Below are 22,514 nucleotides of genomic sequence, written 5' to 3'. Positions count from 1 at the left end.
AGGGGGGGGGGGGGCTTTATATAAAATGACCATGAAGGGGCTGGTATGGTAAATATTTTAGTTTCTGAATTTTTGATGCCATCATGTGATTTCACTGAAAAGGGGCCCATTGAAGCTCTGTTTCCAGGGGCCTATTGAAACCTGGCCCTGAGAGACCGGGACACTTCCAAGACCTGGCCCCAGAAGGGAGAAAGCTTATGACATGGCTGCACATGTGAAGCATATCTCCATTGTCTGCTCCACATCTCCCACACGTGTCTGGAAGCTACGGGTAGATAGAGTGGAGGAGGGCAGGGACTCAATACCATCTGGAAAGGATTGGAAGATAGGGCAGGATGGTTGCTGAGTGCTGAGTGGGTAGCATTTCTGCCTTGCAGCGCTGGGGTCCTGGGTTCGAGTCCCACCCAGGTCCACATTTGCAAAGAGTTAGTATGTTCTCTCCGTGTTTGTGTGGATTTCCTCCGGTTTCCTCCCACACTCCAAAACATACTCGTGGGTTGTTTAGATTGTGAGCCCCACACAGGGACCAATTTGTCATGCTTTGTGCAGCACTGTGTAATCTGTAGGCACTATATAAATAAAGAATTGTTATTATTATAATTGCGTTCCTGTGTGGTACAAGTTACAGAGAGTTTGTGTGTGTGTAGGAAAATGCCTTTTCTGAGTCCTCCGGTGACAGGGAAGTACCCAGGTCCCTCTCCCAACCTGCAATAAGAGGCAGAGCAGAGGGATCTATTCGATAAGCAGGCCTTATATTTGCGAGATACAGTATCATCATTATCATCTATTAATTATTTATGATCATAATTAATTAATATAAATTTATCTGATTATTTTTGTACTTCTTACTTTTTTGCCTGAAAACCTTTTACCCAACTTTGAATTTCCTTGTCACAAACTGTAACATAGAGACATCTGGTGCTGCCACCTAGCGGACATATTTATGAATGACATCACGCATACAATTAACAAATAAATAAATAAAACACTTCCAGGCCAAACTCTTTCGATGATATTTTATTGAAAAGGTACATTAAAAAAGTACACAGAGATCGAAGCCATCAATGGCCGCAGAAAGAAAATGCTCTGAATGAATGTGCTTGAAAAGGTTCTCACTTGTGCTCCATTGTTCCCAATGTGCTGTGACAACCCAATAAATTGAACATTTTCACGTTACCCTTTGAATGAAATACGTCGCCAGTATTACAATACGTTTAGAAATAAAAAAAGGGACAGATCTTCAACTAGAAATACCTTATACTCTGTACATTATTGCATTGAGGAGCCACGAAAACCAAAGTGGCTTCAATAAAAATAAAGAAAATAAACCATTTATAAACTTTCAGGACATTTATTACCTCCGGATGAGACTAATGAAATGTTCTGCGTCATCATGGAACTTTCTGGGTATATATTGTATCTCTCTATATATATTAAATATATATTAGCTTTCCTTTATCTGAGTCATAAACTAAAGCAGCTGGAGAACATAGATGATGTCTCTGGATGACAGTCTGTGTTATATGGCTTTTCTAGGTTGGATCATCTATCAAAAAAAAAAAAAAAACAAAACTAAAAAAAACTAAAAGTTGCATCAAAGCTGAGTTGCCTTCCATTAGTGACACAGCATTTAGATTCTAGAACTATACAAGACACAACAACATTTGGGTCTAGAACAATACTACACGTTCCCTGTAAACTTTACAAGTTGATCACATAGAATAATACTTGATGTCAGCCACTGATTTGGTGTTATCCACAATAAAGCACTTTTTTTTTTTTACCAAAATTTTTTTTAGTCTGTAGATTTTTTTTACACTTCAAGATGGACATTTGGATTCCAAACATGTATTTACATCAAAGGACTGGGAAGACCCCCCGTTTTCAAGTCTGCCAGGAAAAAACAAAACATAATAAAAACCAAAAAAAACAACAACTGCATTTGCTGATGATACAAAAAAAAAAATATAAATCACAGACAAAGCTGCGAAAACAATCCTACGTGAGCTTAGAAAGAGCTCGCTTTTCACGACTCCGTCTGCAAGTATTTCAGTGATTGTTTACTGAGCTTTTCGTCATGGCAAAGAATGGCTGAGCCTGCGTGCTCTCTAAATTTTTCAGCGGCCCTTAAAGAGAAGCAACGACAGTGCAAGGAGCTTGTAACGGAGCTGTAGGTTCTAGTCCTTTGTCTAGTCTAAATTACTACCGGCACTAGACGTTTAATACGGTGCAAACAGAATAGAGGCCGTTGTTGCTCGAATGGAGGCGTGTGCTGGTCTTAAAAAGGTAGGGGGTAGTGCGGACCCCTGAAACAGAGAATTGTGGGGCCGTGGTGGTAAGGAGAGCGTGGACGTTACTGCTGCGGCAAGAGGTGAAGAAAAGAAGGTCGGGGTTAAAGGCTTGATCACGTCTTTCTGGAATGCCAATTTTGCCTGAAAAAAAGGAAAAAAAGCCTGGATTAGATATATATACTCAGTGGGGTAACTTAGAGAGAGACAGGGCCCCCCAGCAGGCTACTGGATGGGGCCCCCCTTCCCACTTAAAAAATATACATATTAGTATACTCACACATGCGAGTAATAATCACATATAAATACACTGTGCAAACACAGCATATACACACACATACAGTGCCATATGCAACATACTCACATACAGTGCATACAGACACCTTATACACCATATCACAGATACTGCATATATACATCACAGCACATGTTATATATATATTATGCTGGACATGTGCAGTACAATACAAATATAATGGTGCATATCTGCCATTCTTTATTGTGTCAGGGCAGATGACGGGGCCCCCTGACACTGTGGGCCCCTTAGCGGCTGCTATGGCTGCTACCACTGTAGTTACGCCCCTGTATATACTGCTTCCAGTTATTTAAGTTTTCCTCGAACGTATATATTGGGAACAGCTCTATAGCATCTACTATCTGTGATCACACACTACAAAGATATAACATTGCTGTGTCAAAGGTTTATTGCTGAAAACTGGGATTATGGATTTGGAGGGACGACTTCCCGAGCTTTCACTGCCTTAGCAATCATAAAGTGAGACTGAGGCGCGGCCGGTTGAGAGGTCAGCGGAGAGACACTGACCCAGGCAGGGGCTAAGGATCTGATGAGGAGGGATGTTCTGGGATGCGTAATCCTGCTTTTGAACAATAAAGCATTGAAGTACCATGCTTGTTTTGGCACCTTTATGCCCATTTTTCCCAAATATATTGTTGACCACATACTGCATGCAATTGACTCAGGATTTAGGATGCTGTCCTGTTTTTACTAATAAAGGCTTTTCCTTTTTAGTTAACCCCCCGTACTTAGGAGAAAAGGGACATCGGTGGGCTATTATTACTTATTGATATACTTAACTTACTATTATATGGGTGCGCAATCTCTGTTTTATCATATTTAATTCTATAATTGGGGATCCCTTAACCCCTTAACGCTGAAGCCACTTTTCACCTTCCTGACACGGCCCATTTTTTAAAATCTGATATGTGTCTATTTAAGTGGTTATAACTTTGGAATGCTTTAACATATCCAGTTGATTTTGAGATTGTTTTTTCGTGACACATTGTACTTCATGCTGGTTGAGAAATTTAATCAATATATTTAGTATTTATTTATGAAATAAATGGAAATTTGGCAAAAATTTTGAAAAAACAATGTTTTCCAAATTCCAAATTTTCTACTTTTTGGAAAGTTGGTCATATCACTAAAATAACTTGATAACTAACATTTTCCATATGTCTGCTTTAACTTGGCATCATTTTTCAAACATCTTTTCCTTTATTTAGGATATTAGGAGGCTTATAACTTTAGGTGCAATTTTTCAGATTTTCACAAAAATCATCAAAACCTACTTTTGGAGGGTCAATTTAGTTAGAAGTGACTTTATAAGGCCCACATGACAGAAAACCCCCACAAATGACACCATTTTAGAAACTACACCCCTCAAAATATTCAAAACAACCTTTGGGAATTTTGTTAACCCTTTGAGCGTTTCATGAGGGTGAAAGATAAATGAAAGTGAAATTAGAGAAATGTAATTTTATCTTACTATAGATTCATTGAACACTAAAATTTGCACCTTCACAATGGGTTAAAAAGGAAAATGCATTTTACAATGTTGAGGGCAATTCCTCCTGAGTATGCCAATACCCATTTTGTCACTGTACCCTGCTGTACGGGCACAGGGGGGCACTTGGAATGGAAAGAGCGTTGTTTTGTTTTTGTAGGGCAAATATGGCTGAAAAAGTTTTCATGTGTCAGGATGCATTTGGAGAGCCATAATGGTACCAAAACAGAGGAAAGCCCCAACATAAGACACCATTTTGGAAAGTGCACCCCTTGGAGAGTTTAGCAACGTGTAATTTGTGTATTTTCCCCAACAGGTGTTTGATTCAATTAGGCCCCAAAAGGGAAAAAAGGTGAACATTTTCTAAAAAAAGTCACTTTTACCCCAAATTTTTGTAAGCCACAAGGGATAAAAGATGAAACAACCCCATAAATGTGTAAAACTATTTCTCCTAAGCACAGAACTGCACCACTTTTTCATATAAAGTGTTGTATGGGTACACAGTGGGGCTCAGAAGGGAAAGAGGGGCTTTGGCCTTTTAGAAGCCAGATTTGACAATCATCCTTTACATGTGTCAGGATGCATTTGGAGAGCCCTAGTGGTACCAAAACAGAGGGGAACCCCAACAAGTGTCACCATTTTGGAAAGTGCACCCTTTGGAGAATTCAGCAAGGTGTAATATGTGTATTTTCCCCTACAGGTGTTTGCTTCAATTAGGTCCCTAAAAGGAAAAAGGTGAACATTTTCCCAAAAAAGTCACTTTTACGGCTAATTTTTGTATCCCATAAGGCATTAAAGATGAAACAACCCCAAAAAATGTATACTAGCATTTCTCCCGAGTATAAAATTGCCCCACACATGCAAATAAAATGTTGTATGAGTATGCAGTGAAGCTCAGAAGGGAAAGAGGGGCGTTGGCCTTTTAGAAGCCAAATTTGACAGACATCCTTTACATGTGTCAGGATGCATTTAGAGAGCCGTAGTGGTACCAAAACAGAGCGGAACCCCAACAAGTATCACCATTTTGGAAAGCACACCTCTTAGAGAATTTAGCAAGGTGTAATATGCGTATTTGTCCGTAAAGGTGTTTGATTTAATTAGGACTTAAATAGATAAAAGGTGAACATTTTCTTATAAAGGTCATTTTACTCCTAATTTTATATAGCCACAAGGGATAAAAAAATGTAATAACCCCCCAAAATGTGTAAACCTATTTCTCTCAAGTGTAGAAGTACCTCACATGTGTATATAAAATGTTGTATGGGCGCACAGTAAAAGGAAAGGGGAATGTTTGCCTTTTAGAAGCCAAATTTGACAGAAATGTTTGACATGCATTTGGAGAACCCTAGTGGTATAAAACAGATAAGAATCCGAAAAGTGAGACTAATTTTTGAACGCACACCCCTTAGAGAATTTTGCAATGTGTAATATATGTATTTGCCCCTACAGGTGAATGATCCAATTAGGCCCTAATCATTAAAAAGGTGAAAATTTTCCTATAAATGTCACTTTACCCCTAATTTATGTAAGCCACAAGGGATAATATATTAAATAACCCCAAAAAAGGTGTAAAACTATTTCTCCCGAGTGTAGAAGTACCCCACATGTGCATATAAAATGCTTTATGGGCGCACAGTAGAGGAAAAGAGGGGTGTTTGTCTTTTAGAGGCCAAATTTGCAAGAAATCCTTCACATGTGTCAGGATACATTTGAAGAGCCGTAGTGGTACCAAAACAGAGGAAAACCCGAAAAGTGACCCTAATTGTTGAATGTACACCCCTTGGGGAATTTAGCAAGGTGTAATATGTGGTGTAGGGTAATACACGTGGTGAAATGAGCATTTTGAACATACAGGTGGTTTCCAAATATGATGTGCAATGGAGTCCAAGATGGAAATTTCAATTATTTCTGGAAAGTTCAGTGCCCGTTATGTGGCGCCCCTTATGAAATAATGGAGGGGTATAGGGAGCAACGGGACATAACAGTTGTCAAAATTATTCATTTTACCGAAATTAATTCACAATAGGTTGGGCGTGAATTGTGAATGTCTAGTGTATAAGGAGGTAGTATATACCAAGGGACCAACTAAACTTTTGTCACTCTGGAGTTGTCGCAGGTCTCTTAGTATATAGTGTCCATCCTAACTTCTCTTTTGGAACAGACTCTTTATTGAGTCCTACCATTAGAAGCAGCAGAATTCACCGGGAAAATGCTGATCTGGCAAAACACAGGAACATCTAAACCAGAGGTACTGGGGCCCCGTCCTTCTTGTCCCAATATTAGTTTCCTAATATCTTCCTCTTGAAAACGGAGAAATGATACGGCAGGACGTGCACATTGGAACAGCACGTAAGAGTTGTACAGCGTAATCTGAACAATGTGCACAGCCAGCACTTTTGTACCAAATCTTCGTTTTTCGTAGGGAAATTATCGCCAAGTGTTGCTTTTATTCACCCTAGCGATGCCCATTGTGACGAATATTGCTGCTTTTGGCTGGACCAAATCGACCAGCCAATAGCGGCAAACATGGACAGAGGGGGGCAACAAAACCCCTCTGGACCGCAAGGCAAAATTGGTGGCTGTCAGGAACAGCCGCCACCCTGCCCCGATCACCGTGTCTACAGACATAGTGACCGGTATTACTGACGTCATAAGTAAATTCGCTGCTATTGGCTCATCTGAATTGATGAGCCAATAGCAGCGATAATAAACTGGGGGTGTGTGGGGGGGACGTAACCGTTCTGGTCCATGGGGCAGGATGGATGGCTGTCAGGAACAGCCGCCGTCTTACCCCGATCAGTGAACAGCCGCCGTCTTACCCTGACCGGTGTTGGCAAGTCACTACCCGCCGCACCGTTCTATAACAACGCGCGTTGGGAATAGGCTATACAATCTTTCTTTATTTTTTAAGCAATTTAGACAAATAAGGGCTTATTTTTTGCGAGACGAGATGCACTGTAAAAAAAACTTAATTTTAGTGGGTTTTTAGCTTATTGAAGCAATTTTATTAACTTTTTACGTGTGGAGGAAAATAAAATCATCAATTCTTGTTTTGGATTTTTAGCATTTTTTTGGGGCAGTGTTCGCTGTAGCATAACAATAATGTATTATCTTTATTCTACGGATCACTACGATTACGGTGATACCTCATTTATATAGTTTTATTTTTATTTGTCCAATTTTATTGAAGGAAAACTAGAATAGAAAAAATTGCATTTGTTTTAGTATTGCCATTTTTATAGCGGCATAATTATAGTATTTTTTGGTTTACGGAGCTGGTTGTAAGCTTATTTTTTGCGTGATAAGTTGCTCGTTTTTTTGGTATCATTTTGGTGCTTGTAACTTTTTCGGATCACTTTTTAGAACATTTTTTGTAAAGCAATTTGATAAAAAGTTTTAATTTTTGGCAAGTTTTTTTTTTATTTTTTACCACGTTCACCGAGCGGGTCCAATTATGATTAGGATTTATTGTACAGATTGTTACGGATGCAGCGATACCAAATAAGTGTTTTTTTTTCGTGATTTAGTGTTTTTTATACTTTATTACTTGTGTAAAGGGAAATGTGGTGTTTGGGGGGACTTTCACTTTCTTTTATTATTTATTTTTATTATAAAAAACCTTTATTTATTTATTTTTACTTTTTTTACTGTTACTGACATCTAAGCTTGAACAAGTGATCTTCTGATCACTTGTTCAAGCTTTTTTACAGCTTACACAGTGCAATACAGATGTATTGCACTGTGTAATGTAAGACACTGAGCATGCTGCGCATGCCCAGTGTCTTACAGCCGGGTCCTGCCAGAAGGCAGGGACCCGGCTTCCGGAGGAAGATCTCGCAGCCCCGGGCACCGGCCGTCCCGGGGCTGCGATCGGAGCAGCGGACCCCCCCGGTAAGCGCCACGGGGGGGTCCGATTCAACTTTAATTAACTTTAAATGACTCTAACACGCCGCGGTCAGCGCGACCGCGGCGTGTTAGGGGTTAACACCCGCGATCAGAGAAATCTCCGATCGCGGGTGTTAGAGGCGGGTGTCAGCTATAACATATAGCCGACACCCGCAGCTTCTGGCGCCTGTTCCGTTCAGGAGCCGGCGCCAGAAGCTTGACGTATTAGTACTGCATTTTGCGGGAACGCACCTCCCGCGATGCAGTACTATTACGTCAAATGTCGGGAAGGGGTTAATATCTAGCAGAGAGAGTATTCCATTACATTCCATCGATGATGCAGATGATGCAGACAAGGGAGACACAACATTGATCATACAATGGCTTATTAAAAGGGGTCACACCCAGTTTACATGTTATCAACAAACCACCAGACTGACAACAGCGGAGCCATAAGCGAAGCAGGAACATGACGGTGGTAAGGGGGGACCTATAACGACTGAATTTAGATGATAGTATTGATGTAAGATGATGGTCCTTGTTAAAAGTACAGAGTGGGTGGGATAGTGTAGTGATGTAAGAGGGGAGGGGCTTAGGAGTAGATGTCACTCCCTGTCCTGTATCTCTCTTTCTCTTTCTCTCTCTAGAAGCACAGAAAGAAACATGTCCCTCCCACCCGCCCTTTACTATCATTAATTTACAACTGGTTATTTACCAATTACATGTATAATTCTATGAAAATGATTGTCTGTTTTTTTTTTTTTTTGAACTTTGACACTGTTTATCTTGTATCATGTAAATTCCTTAATTGACTGTTGATGAGATGAAGTTGGTTTTATCCTCCTAAGCCCAGGGGAAGGGCAATTCTTCAGCCATGGGTTCCCTAGAGGTTTCCTCCACAGGGGGTTTTTCCTCTCCTGAGCGCTGTGGGATGACTCTTTGTGAGTCGGAGGTTGCACATATTTAAAGTTTCTGCCTGGAGATTAAAAATTCTCAATGTTATGCTCCTGGCTTTAAAATGGAAGAAGAAAGAAATATCTAAATAAAAATGTAGATATAAAATTAAAAACAAATAAATAAAAGAATATGTATTTAAAAAAAAAAAAAAATAGAATGGGAGTCAAAGTATGGCATTTTGTTATCTGTCGCAGCTTTTATTTTGCGGTGGAGGAGTCAGGTGGAAGGTGCAGGCAAGTTATTGGTGGACTAATTTAACTTATAGAGGATGTAAAAGCTCATGGTGGTCAACAGCCTGAGCTTTGGAAGTGGCCAGCCTCAAGGGTCTGGTAATGGTAAAAGCAGCCAGGGGCGGGCACGGTGGTGAAGCACACAATGGATAATCTTCACTAGGGTCATTGGTGCCCTTAAAGTGTACTGGCTCTGCTAGAATGGCAGCCAGAGCGTGCCGCCCCCCTTTGTTGATGTCTGGCCGGGTGCTGTATGTCAGGCTGCTTTAGATTGGGCTATTGCCCCTAGCATGTCACCTGACTCCTCCTCTGATTGTTTTATTCCTGTGATTCAAATAAAGCTGTGGCCATTTCACCCATTACGTTATGTGGTTGTGTATTTTTTCCATACTCCGTGTTTTTCTCTTGTCTAAACTGTTTTAAAATAAAGTGGGGGTCCATCCCATATCCACACGTCATGATGATAATCACTTGTTCAGTTGGTGACATTCTACTGGGACTATGAACGATAATACCTAGTATCATGTCTTCTGTATCAGTGGAGTGATAAGTTCAGTCGGAGGTGTAACCTGAAGCTGCTGAGGCCCCAGTGCAAAATCTTTACCATATATACACTAACAAACCTCCCCACCACCCTGGATTGAATGGGACAATCCCAGATTTTAAAGTAGGTCCCATGCTGGGTGAAAGTGGATCACTGCAGCAGAAGTTGACATATAATGATGAAGTCTTTGCAGCTGCCGACTTCACAGCTATGCTCATAGGAGAAGACACAAAAGGTGAAGGTGAATGTGGTGGAATGGGGAAAGGTGACTTTTTAATTTTTTTATTTCCTTCTCACAGCATGTGGAGAGCTCATAGCTCTCTGCATCATCACTGATTTCAACCATGTCAGTTTCCTTTAACACATATAGAATTAAAATCCTGATTAAATGAAGCAGGGGGAGGAGCCGGTTCCAGCCGGGGGCGGCGTCATCAGTTGTCGGGGCCCACCAGTGCTTTCACCGGTGTCCAAGCCCGAACTTGATTATACTCCTTTATTACTTCTTTTTAACTGAGATTGGTTAAGTGTATGTTGTGTCTAATATAAAAAAAATCTTTTTTTTTGCCTATGCACACACTCTTTTTGTGGTTTATTGACTCTGTTGTTGGCAATATTAGCTGTATTGGGCTGTGAAGACGGGTTTGTGTTGTGCTCAAAAACATTCTAGTTATAATATTAGTTCTGTTGCCTCTGACCCTAACTCTAACAAACACTAAAATGTTGATAAACTAGAAAATTTAATTATAGTCCTTAAAATGAAGCAATTAGCACTTTCTGAATATTGCACGGAAAATAATCAACGTAATTAATGCATTTTCTCTTTTTTTTCCATAACACATTTCCTCACACCTGTGGCACGCAGTCTATTGAAATGTCTCGAAATCCATTCAGTTTGCGGGATTAGAACTTGTGTTCTTACAGGGGAAAGGGGCTGTTTATGTCATACTGAAAAGGATTCTAGACCTGTTGTTAGCGGTTAGGGCTAAAAAATCCAGTTCCAATGTACAATAACAGCAGTAAGGACTCCATGTGTTACCACTTATGAGTTCTCTAATATATTCATGGCTCTGTATAACACTAGAGGCACATGGAGGTGTAGTACACAGTAGATTTAATTTATTAAAAAAAATTAAACATAATTTAAAGGAAATCTGTCAGCAGTTTTGACCATACAGAGCTATATAAAGTGTTAGATACTTGTCCTGTAGATATGTATAACCACACCTTTGTGTGTTGCTAGTAGAAGCAGGACTGTAAAAAATGTGATTTCATATTCCAGGATTGTAGTTGGATCTAAAGAACTCTGGTACACTGCTGCGTGAGATCTTTTCACTGAACTGCGGCAAAGCCCCTTTCCCTTGTTGTAGTAGGCTTCTGTTTGAACACTACAGCAGTTACACAGGGTAGAGGGGCTGTATAGTAGAACAGTGCAGAAATCTCACACACCAGTGCACCAGAGTGCAAGCTATAATCCTGGAATATAAATGCATTTTTTACAGGCCTGTCTCAACTAATAAAAAACACAGGGGTATGGTCACAAAGATCTCCAGGTCCAATGCTTAACGCTGTCTGCAGCTATGAATGGTCAAAACTGCTGACGAATTTCCTTTAAAAGGGAAGGGGATTATCATGGAGATGACTGCAGCAACAGAGAGGGGTTAACTTAACCCCTTCCCGATGGACATAATAGAACTGCACGGGGTAACAATCGGTACTATAAATATGTAATACATTTGGACCTGTACAGTGAACACAGTTAATAAACACTAATATGTCCACACTTCCAAAAAAATAAACATTTTACATTCTATACAATGTGACAACGCAATTGGGCCCACTTTCCCATTTGAGAAGGTGAGTACTATAAGCTATACATTGTAGTCGGGGGGCCTGGCACAGACTTTACACTTGGGCCCATCAGCTTCAAGTTATGCTTCTGCCAGGACGTGTGCCCACACAGCTGGTTACCACCACTTATGGGGTATCGGCATTCTGGCATTTTATTCTTTGAATAATGTATAGATTTTTGGAAAAATACTTTAATTAAGTCAACTAAGGACATTGTCAAAAATGCACCTCCATTTTATTTTAACCCCTATGAAATACTTAGAAGGCTTCTTCCCGGTGCTTGTAAGTGCGTGTCTTGCGACACATTTCTAAATGTTAAATCCCTAGCGTTGTCCGAATCCGTCGGGTTGTCCGACGGCCCGCCCCCCCAATTTCTGTTGCGTGCAAGCTGGCGCTGATACGCCAAAATCCGATCGCGTACGCCAAAATCCCGGGGCAATTCGGCGCATAACGGAAATAGTCAGGAAACCCGACGAAAATGCGCTCCGCGGCCCCTTAGTAAATGAGCCCCAATGTGTCTAGAAGAATATTGTCAAGCAGTGTAACACCTTCTAGTTTTTGTTTCTTTCAAGGTCCAGTGTGATGGCATCAACCAGAAAATCAACTTTGAAATAAGATGTAAATTGGTTGTATAGTAAGTCAAGGAAAAGGAGAATTTAACACTGAAGTCAAGGTGGGAGCTCTGAAGCCTCCTCCTCTGTGAGTGACATAATGCATCAGACTTCTGGACACCTGGTTAGTGATGTCTCTGGATGAGGACCATCATTTAGAGAAATGGGGGCTTTCTGAAGAAGGGAGAACTTGACTGCAGTGTTAAATGTCCGCCTCCTTGACTTAATGCAACCAATTTAGATCTCATTTCAAACTTAATATTCTGGATGATGCCACCACACTGGGTCATGAAAGAAACATGATATGGAATGTGTTCAGCTGCTTGGCAACACACTGGTAGTGGTTTATTAGGCCAATTTCTGCTGGCAGGTTCAGTTTAAGGGGTTCATCAGGGAATGGTCTGTCCTACAAAAAAATTGCAGAGCAGTGAGGGAGGGGACAGTGTCAGTGTTAGCAGTGTTTAGGGGATCCATGAGTTAAATAGATCCCTTGTGAAGTTTATCACAGCTGGAGGAATCATTTTAAAACTAATTTTCGAAGGGTCATCCCCTTTAACAGTTCTGACTGACTGATGTGCTATGTGATGTGGTGATTTGAGAATCTGTCTAGAGTGTGATCCCAGGATGACTACAGCTGCCAATTTCTCCTCAGTGAATGATAAGGTATGACACATCTAGTGAGTCAGCAGTCACACATCTCACAGGCGGCGTGTCTAATGCTGCTACCGCAAGTCATTGCCTGGAAGTTAAGGAGATGTCAGAATCTTGGGTTGTCATTGATACCGCGCTGAAGAAAGAAAAGCATTTCAATGCTTCATTCAGCCCAGCACAGAAGAAACACAATTAAAGAAAATTGGTATGTGTTAGAGTATTAATTGTGTTCAAAGAACAGAAATACAATGTATGTCTGGAACAGAATGTAACTACAAAAGTAACCGGCATAGCAATGAAGCACGGATTCATCAGACCGCAAACCCTCGTCAGCTTGTGGATAGGGGGTAACTTGCTAACTTTGTACTAGAACTTTAAAGAAAACCTAGCAGCAGAGTTTGACCTAAGAAACCACTTCCAGTATGTTGTCAGGTTAACACCTTCCAGTTGATGTTTCTCTCATGGTCCAGTGTGGTGGCATCATCCAAAAAATCAACTTTGAGGTGAGATGTAAATTGGGTTTAGCACTGAAATTCAGGGACATCATTAACTAGTTCTCTTGAAGTCTGATGCATGATATCAGTCACAACAGAGTCAATATTCAGAAGTGTGGAGAGCTTGACTTTAGTACTAAACATTTCACCTTCATGACTTTATTTGACCAATTTGTTTATGACTTTAAGGGTACATTCACAGTGATGTGTGCGTGCCCAGCCTTAGCCTGGATGAACACATGTCAGCGCCCTGGAGAGGAGGGAGGATGAGTGCTGCTCACCCCTCCCCTCTCTGTCAGAAATAGAGCCGCTCGGGCATTTTTACGACCAAAGATAAAGAAAGCTCCCTGTTTCATGCCCCGTGCCATTGGTGTCTACGGGGATGTATATCTGTCCACACAATGAGGTCTAAGGTTGATCTTCGGGATGATACCACCACCAAATACACATGGTGTCCTGGGTACTCCACCTCAAAAATGGGCCGTAGACACTGGAAAACAGTGTATGTAGGCCATTTATTTTGTATTCCCATGGACTTCTATGAATAGACCGTACCGCAAAAATGTAAAGAAATTGGACATGTGCAACATCCCTACCAACTCAAATGTTAATCAGGTGTTGCCAAATTTAAATCTCCCTCCATGCAAAAGGTAAATCTGTGATAGGGATCAACTCACTGAGGGCCTCCAGTGTAGAATCATGGTAATGCAGCGGTAAGACTGCCTGTGAAGTACTATTGACCAATAGAATGTTCTGTATAATTGTAATGTGAGAAGCAAACTGGTTGGATAAGGGAGCTGCCACATAAAAAGGGGAAGATATAAAACCCGTTGTGACTGGAAAGTTCCAGGGTCAGTCCGGAAGGTATTTTTCTAGAGGGAGCTCAGGATGCAGAACTGTCTGTGACATGCTGCCTTTCAAAAGACCATCCCCAAAGCAGCAGGACTCTAAGCCTCTACCTCAATTTTCATGCACGCCACCTGCTGGGGACCTGCCAGGCTGTGGACTAGGCCTCTGTTCCTGATACCAAGCACAGTGACCATCGCCGTACACTAGGCCGCACTAGCCAGCCACTCAGGTATTTAGGGACCTGGCTTCCTCCAGCCACCAAAAAAAGGCCCTGGTGGGGATTGTTGCACATGTAGCATAATATGGAAGGTGTGAATCTGCTTCACAACATATTGGTCATTGGGACAACATTGGGTAAAATTCTGATGATAGGTTCCTTTGAACCATTAATTGTCAGAGGTTGGAAGCCTTTATTGGTCACCGGAAAAATTAGGTTGGGGGCTCGGTGCCATGTGTAGCATTTGAGGCTGGTAGCAGTAGCAAATCTTTTTGGACCCAAATCACTGGTGTTGGCAACTTCTCAGGATAACTCATGGGTTACATTCCTACTCATTAGAAAGTGCTAGAAATAAACTCTAATGGGAGCGATGTATGATATGTAAGGCACACTCAGGATATAAGGCACAGTATCACAGTATTATACTCTCCCTTGTCGAGCAATGAGCTGCCATGTTGTAGGAGAATGTTCATTTCAAATGATCGTAGTGTTCGCACTTGAAGTACAGTGTTTCAGTGTTTCTAAAGACCTCCACTTTATTTCTAAATTGCAGAACCTCTTTCAATGTGGCCTCCTATATTACAAGCCTGATTGCATCTTTTTTCATTTTCTTTTAGTGCGGAATCTGGTTCAGCAGGTTGCTGATTGGAGCACTTGACCCCTGCAGAGAGCACAAAGGAGTGGCTATCCACAGCCAAAGCTATTACAGACTCTACCGCTGAGGCTCCACAATATTGAAAGTTTTCTACATTCTTCCAAATGCCCTGGAAAGTCCATCACGAGTACATTTAAAACAAATTGCCCAACAGTATGAAATGCATTAGTTAATGTACTTTCTATTGAAGTAAGTGCACCGTATGTTACGTTCTATACAGTACAATCAAGTGAGTAATAAAAATGTTGGTAGGTAGAGAAAAGTACATCAGAAAGAATTCTACCCCCATCTAGTCCCCTTGTCTGTACACGTCCCCAGCTGCTACCACTATATAAAATAAAGGCAAATGTATTAAATACTAGCTGTAGCACCCATTGATTTCGGCTATAACAAAATCTCTATGTTTGTCTATCTATCTATATGTCTATCTATTTATCTGTCGGTCTATTTATCTGTTTGTTTGTATGTCTATCTATAGAGGTATATCAAATTACCTCACATATTAGTTCACCTAACACCTAACCTGTATTATATGCATGGCCTGTAGTAACCAATCACAACTCAGAGCTCATATTAATGACCTGTGGCAAAATAGAAGCTGGGCTCTGATTGGTTGCTTATTGCCACAGCAGACATTGGATCCTGTATATGGTGGTTATCATATTACCTCACATATTACTTTACATCTTACCTCACACCTAAGACTGCGTTCACATGTTAAATTTTGTTTATGTTAACCCATGTATTTTGAAACACATCACAACAGTTGAGAAGAGGAGATTTGCTTAATTACATTGCTGTCAACATTGTGTTAACATTTTGTTATCAAATATATGTGTTAACACTTTGTTTACACGTGTTAATCTTGTGTTTTGTAAATGCAATGTTGACAGCAATGCAATTAGGCAAATTTCCTCTTCTCAGCTGTTGTAATGCGTATGAAACCTCATGCGTTAATGCAAACAAAATGCAGTGTGTGAACACAGCCTAAGCTGTATTATATTCATTGCCTATAGTAACCAATCAAAGCTCAGAGCTCATATTAATGACCTGTGACAGAACAGCGAACAATCACGGCTCAGCTTCCAACTGCCACAGCAGCAACAGCAGACAATGGGGGTCATTTACTAAGGGCCCAATTCACGTTTTCCCAACGTGTTACCCGAATATTTCCGATTTGTGCCGATTTCCCCTGAATTGCCCCGGGATTTTGCAGCACGCGATCGGATTGTGGCGCATTGGCGCTGGCATGCACGCGACGGAAATGGGGGGGGGCGTGGTCGAACGAAAACCCAACGGATTCGGAAAAAACGACGCATTTAAAACAAAAAAATCTGTCGCGGAGCTTGCACTTACCTTCACTCAGCCCGGCTCGGTGAACTCCAGTGCATTCCGATGCTTTTCAGCGCAGCAGCGCCACCTGGTGGATGGTGGAGGAACTACCTTAATGAATCCCGGCCGGATCCGAATCCAGGGCAGAGAATGCACCGCTGGATCGCGAATGGGCCGGGTAAGTAAATCTGCCCCATTGGCTCCTGTATATGGTGGTACATAATACCTCGTATTACCTCACATATTACTTCACATCTTACCTCACACCTAAGCTGTATTATACTCATTGATTATAGTAACCAATCAAAGCTCAGATCTCATATTAAAGACTTGTGGCAAAGTAGAAGCTGAGCTGTGATGAGTTGCTTATTGCAACAGCAGACAATGGCTCCTGTATATGGTGGTACATAATACCTCATATTACCTCACATATTACTTCACATCTTACCTCACACCTAAGCTGTATTATACTCATTGCCTATAGTAAGCTATCAACGCTTAGAGCTCATATTAATAACCTATGGCAGAACAGCAACCAATTATGGCTCAGCGTCCAACTGCCACAGCAGCAGTAGACAAGTGACTGTAAATTTGACGGTGCAGATTCCTTTAGCGGACACACACACATACACTCAGCTTTATATGTTAGATATTAAACAGATCTGTTGGCTTTAAATTTAACCAACAAGCAGTCCCGGACTTTGGCCTCCTCCGTTCAGCATCTCCGCCTAACCCGGACATGTTGTTTGATAGGCTGCAGAGAAGGCTGTAGGGTGTCAACCTGGCCATTCACAGCCATGCCTAGTTGATAGGGTTGTAAAGCTGCCTGATTAGCTGCTCTGTAGCCTACTAAACAAAACGTCCAGGTTCGGTGGAGCTCCTGAATGGAGTACACAGAACCTAACATTTTGGACTTCTCATCTCTAAACGGATCAGAAGGACTGGGTCTCCAACCACCATTGGTAACCTTCTTTAAAGGAGTTTTACAAAGTTTTATTGCTGTTCCCTATCCAACAGAGGTTCTCGCAATTTGATGGTGTAAGGTTTCAAACATCCTGCTTCTCCATTAAATACTGTGGCCCACATTTATCAAGAATAGTGCAAACTCCACTATGTGCAGTTTGCCTGTGGAGTGTGCTGAGGGAAGCAGATTCATAAAATGTGTCACATGGTCTTCATGAATCTGCCGCCTCTTGCCCTGCTCTGGAAGAGTGCACCTTTTTTTTTTGTGTGCACTTTGTTTATTTTGCAGAATTGTGGCGCACAGTCTAATTAAGCACTAACTCGCTCATTTTGGTGCACATTTTTTGTCTTCACTGACACAATGGCACACAACTGGCAAGACACTTTATAAATACATGTCCATGCAGTCTGCACATTCTTTCTAGTGCAAAGTCAGACAGAAAAACACTTCAATAAATGTGGGGCTGTGGCCCAATTCTTAATTGACACACATTAAAATGTTTTCTGACCAGCTAGAGAACTCTAGCTTGTCGGAAACCATTTTAACTGATCTGTGTCTCTATGGTAACAGACTACAAACAAACCCTTTGTAGTTGTATCCCCCAGTTAATTTTTCTTTCATCTGCTCTCAAGTTCATACTAGCCTACCAAATTAATTTACAAAAAAATAGGGAAAAATGAAAGGTGGTTAGACATCAAAATTCTAATGACATGGTTTCATTGATGTCTGTTTCCTTGGTGTCACATAAAATCTGCATAAGAGTTGCAACCATACGTCACGTGGAAGCCGTTTCTTTATCAGGAGCATTTTGTTGTTCTAGTCTCTAATTAAGAAATGTAAGGACTAGAGATGAGCGAACATGCTCGTCCGAGCTTGATGCTCGTTCGAGCATTAGCGTACTCGAAACTGCTCGTTGCTCGGACGAATACTTCGCCCGCTCGAGAAAATGGCAGCTCCCGCCGTTTTGCTTTTCGGCGGCCAGAAACAGAGCCAATCACAAGCCAGGAGACTCTGCACTCCACCCAGCATGACGTGGTACCCTTACACGTCGATAGCAGTGGTTGGCTGGCCAGATCAGGTGACCCTGGGATAGACTAGCCGCTGCCCGCGCTGCTCGGATCATTCTGTGTCTGGATGCCGCTAGGGAGAGAGCTGCTGCTGGTCAGGGAAAGCGTTAGGCTGTTCTATTAGAATAGTGTTAGGCAGGAGTGATTCTCCAAGAACCCAACAGCCCTTCTTAGGGCTACAATAACGTTCTACTTTTTTTTTTTTTTTTTTATTTGCATCTAGTACCATTTTGTGAGGAATTAGCAGGGGGACTTGCTACCGTTGTGTTTAGCTCTTAGTGGCACACATATCCACCTCAAACACCAAAGTGGGAAAATTTAGTAGGGGTTGGATTTCAATTAGGCACAGTCTGCCATTTTTCCTTTTTTATTTTACGTTTATTTTGTTTAATAACTCAGTGTCATCTCATCTGGCATAGTAGTGTGCTTTCATACTTGGCTAGAAAATAGCCATAGGAGAATCCAAACGGCTTACTTACGCCTACAGTAGCGTTATATATTTGATTTCTGGTTGATCTGCTGGTGGCTGTACTTGCTGCAGTGCATCTACTAGCCAATTGTGAGCAATTTGTAGTGAGACTTGCGACCGCTGTGTTTTGCGCTTAGTGACGCACATATCCATTGCAAAGACCGAAGTGGGAAAATTTAGTAGGGGTTGGATTTCAATTAGGCACAGTCTGCCATTTGTCCTTTTTTATTTTACGTTTATTTTGTTTAATAACTCAGCGTCATCTCATCTGGCTTAGTAGTGTGCTTTCATACTTGGCTAGAAAATAGCCATAGGAGAATCCAAACGGCTTACTTACGCCTACAGTAGCGTTATATATTTGATTTCTGGTTGATCTGCTGGTGGCTGTACTTGCTGCAGTGCATCTACTAGCCAATTGTGAGCAATTTGTAGTGAGACTTGCGACCGCTGTGTTTTGCGCTTAGTGACGCACATATCCATTGCAAAGACCGAAGTGGGAAAATTTAGTAGGGGTTGGATTTCAATTAGGCACAGTCTGCCATTTGTCCTTTTTTATTTTACGTTTATTTTGTTTAATAACTCAGCGTCATCTCATCTGGCATAGTAGTGTGCTTTCATACTTGGCTAGAAAATAGCCATAGGAGAATCCAAACGGCTTACTTACGCCTACAGTAGCGTTATATATTTGATTTCTGGTTGATCTGCTGGTGGCTGTACTTGCTGCAGTGCATCTACTAGCCAATTGTGAGCAATTTGTAGTGAGACTTGCGACCGCTGTGTTTTGCGCTTAGTGACGCACATATCCATTGCAAAGACTGAAGTGGGAAAATTTAGTAGGGGTTGGATTTCAATTAGGCACATTCTGCCATTTGTCCTTTTTTATTTTACGTTTATTTTGTTTAATAACTCAGCGTCATCTCATCTGGCATAGTAGTGTGCTTTCATACTTGGCTAGAAAATAGCCATAGGAGAATCCAAACGGCTTACTTACGCCTACAGTAGCGTTATATATTTGATTTCTGGTTGATCTGCTGGTGGCTGTACTTGCTGCAGTGCATCTACTAGCCAATTGTGAGCAATTTGTAGTGAGACTTGCGACCGCTGTGTTTTGCGCTTAGTGACGCACATATCCATTGCAAAGACCGAAGTGGGAAAATTTAGTAGGGGTTGGATTTCAATTAGGCACAGTCTGCCATTTGTCCTTTTTTATTTTATGTTTATTTTGTTTAATAACTCAGCGTCATCTCATCTGGCATAGTAGTGTGCTTTCATACTTGGCTAGAAAATAGCCATAGGAGAATCCAAACGGCTTACTTACGCCTACAGTAGCGTTATATATTTGATTTCTGGTTGATCTGCTGGTGGCTGTACTTGCTGCAGTGCATCTACTAGCCAATTGTGAGCAATTTGTAGTGAGACTTGCGACCGCTGTGTTTTGCGCTTAGTGACGCACATATCCATTGCAAAGACCGAAGTGGGAAAATTTAGTAGGGGTTGGATTTCAATTAGGCACAGTCTGCCATTTGTCCTTTTTTATTTTACGTTTATTTTGTTTAATAACTCAGCGTCATCTCATCTGGCATAGTAGTGTGCTTTCATACTTGGCTAGAAAATAGCCATAGGAGAATCCAAACGGCTTACTTACGCCTACAGTAGCGTTATATATTTGATTTCTGGTTGATCTGCTGGTGGCTGTACTTGCTGCAGTGCATCTACTAGCCAATTGTGAGCAATTTGTAGTGAGACTTGCGACCGCTGTGTTTTGCGCTTAGTGACGCACATATCCATTGCAAAGACCGAAGTGGGAAAATTTAGTAGGGGTTGGATTTCAATTAGGCACAGTCTGCCATTTGTCCTTTTTTATTTTACGTTTATTTTGTTTAATAACTCAGCGTCATCTCATCTGGCATAGTAGTGTGCTTTCATACTTGGCTAGAAAATAGCCATAGGAGAATCCAAACGGCTTACTTACGCCTACAGTAGCGTTATATATTTGATTTCTGGTTGATCTGCTGGTGGCTGTACTTGCTGCAGTGCATCTACTAGCCAATTGTGAGCAATTTGTAGTGAGACTTGCGACCGCTGTGTTTTGCGCTTAGTGACGCACATATCCATTGCAAAGACCGAAGTGGGAAAATTTAGTAGGGGTTGGATTTCAATTAGGCACAGTCTGCCATTTGTCCTTTTTTATTTTACGTTTATTTTGTTTAATAACTCAGTGTCATCTCATCTGGCATAGTAGTGTGCTTTCATACTTGGCTAGAAAATAGCCATAGCAATAGGATAGCATCGTTTGGTTTTAAAAACTCAAAAACACAAAAAAAAACAAAAAACACAAAAAAAAGTAAAAAAAATTAAAGTTATAACTCTCATTTTAAAAATGTTTAACCCGAGGGCTAGGGGTAGAGGACGAGGGCGGGGACGTGGGCGTCCAACTACTGCAGGGGTCAGAGGCCGTGGTCCTGGGCGGGGTGAGACACCACCTGCTTATGAGGGAGCAGGGGAACGCCGCAGAGCTACACTCCCTAGGTTCATGTCTGAAGTTACTGGGACTCGTGGTAGAGCACTGTTGAGGCCAGAACAGTGCGAACAGGTGATGTCGTGGATTGCTGACAATGCTTCGAGCAATTTGTCCACCAGTCAGTCTTCCACGCAGTCCACCCATGTCACCGAAATCGCCACTCCTCCAGCTCCTGCACCTCAGCCTCCTCCCCCCCAGTCTGCCCCCTCCCAGGAAAATTTGGCATTTGAACCGGCATACTCTGAGGAACTGTTTTCTGGACCCTTCCCACAGTCACAAACCACTTGTCCGGTTGCTGCTGAGCAATTTTCCGATGCCCAGGTTTTCCACCAGTCACAGTCTGTGGGTGATGATGACCTTCGACCTTGACGTAGTGGAAGTGTGTAAAGAGGTGTCCGACGATGAGGAGACACGGTTGTCAGACAGTGGGGAAGTTGTTGTCAGGGCAGGAAGTCCGAGGGGGGAGCAGACTGAGGGATCGGAGGATGATGAGGTGACAGACCCAAGCTGGGTTGAGAGGCCGGGTGAACAGTGCTTCTGAGAGTCCTCGACCAGAACAGGTTGGAAGAGGCAGTGGTGGGGCCAGACGGAGAGGCAGGGCCAGAGCTGGTGCATCAGCGCCAAATGTGTCAACTAGTGAAGCTCCCGTGGCGAGGGCTCTTGCGGCGAGGGCTAGATCTTCAGAAGTCTGGAGGTTCTTTAAGGAAACACCGGATGACCGACGGACTGTGGTGTGCAACATTTGCCAAACCAGGCTCAGCAGGGGTTCCACCACTACTAGCTTAACTACCACCAGTATGCGCAGGCATATGAATGCTAAACACCCCACTCAGTGGCAACAAGCCCGTTCACCTCCGGCCGTGCACACCACTGCTCCTTCCCCTGTGTCAGCTGATAGTCAGCCCCCTGCCCAGGACCCTGCCACAAAAACCCCATCGTCGCCTCCACGATCCTCCACAGCATCCACCAGCGTTCAGCTCTCCATACCCCAGACGCTGGAGCGGAAACGCAAATATAGTGCAACCCACCCGCACGCCCAAGCCCTTAATGTGCACATCTCCAGATTGCTTAGCCTGGAGATGCTGCCCTATAGGCTAGTAGAGACCGAGGCCTTTCGCAACCTCATG

The 22,514-nt window shown here is 42.1% G+C and overlaps 1 protein-coding gene and 1 long non-coding RNA gene across 6 annotated transcripts in view; one reads left to right on the top strand and one right to left on the bottom strand.

The window, feature by feature from the left end:
- Positions 1 to 1,002: 1,002 nt before the first annotated feature.
- ZNF385B (zinc finger protein 385B) overlaps positions 1,003 to 22,514 on the bottom strand; it is a 389,492-nt gene continuing 367,980 nt past the window's right edge. For all 5 annotated transcript variants that reach the window (XM_072121590.1, XM_072121588.1, XM_072121589.1 and 2 more), the window contains one exon: positions 1,003 to 2,432. In XM_072121590.1, coding sequence (XP_071977691.1) covers positions 2,220 to 2,432 — 213 coding nt within the window. In that variant the 3' untranslated portion in view covers positions 1,003 to 2,219. The remainder of the gene's footprint in view (positions 2,433 to 22,514) is intronic.
- On the top strand, positions 14,177 to 15,392 carry LOC140074728 (uncharacterized). Its single transcript, XR_011849261.1, has 2 exons — positions 14,177 to 14,391; positions 14,997 to 15,392. It is a non-coding gene; the product is annotated as an uncharacterized lncRNA (long non-coding RNA).

The sequence above is a fragment of the Engystomops pustulosus genome, chromosome 8 (assembly GCF_040894005.1).
Source record: "Engystomops pustulosus chromosome 8, aEngPut4.maternal, whole genome shotgun sequence".
In the NCBI taxonomy this organism is placed as follows: Eukaryota; Metazoa; Chordata; class Amphibia; order Anura; family Leptodactylidae; genus Engystomops; species Engystomops pustulosus.
The sequence above is the reverse complement of the archived record's forward strand: the minus strand, read 5'-3'. Positions and strand labels throughout refer to the sequence as shown.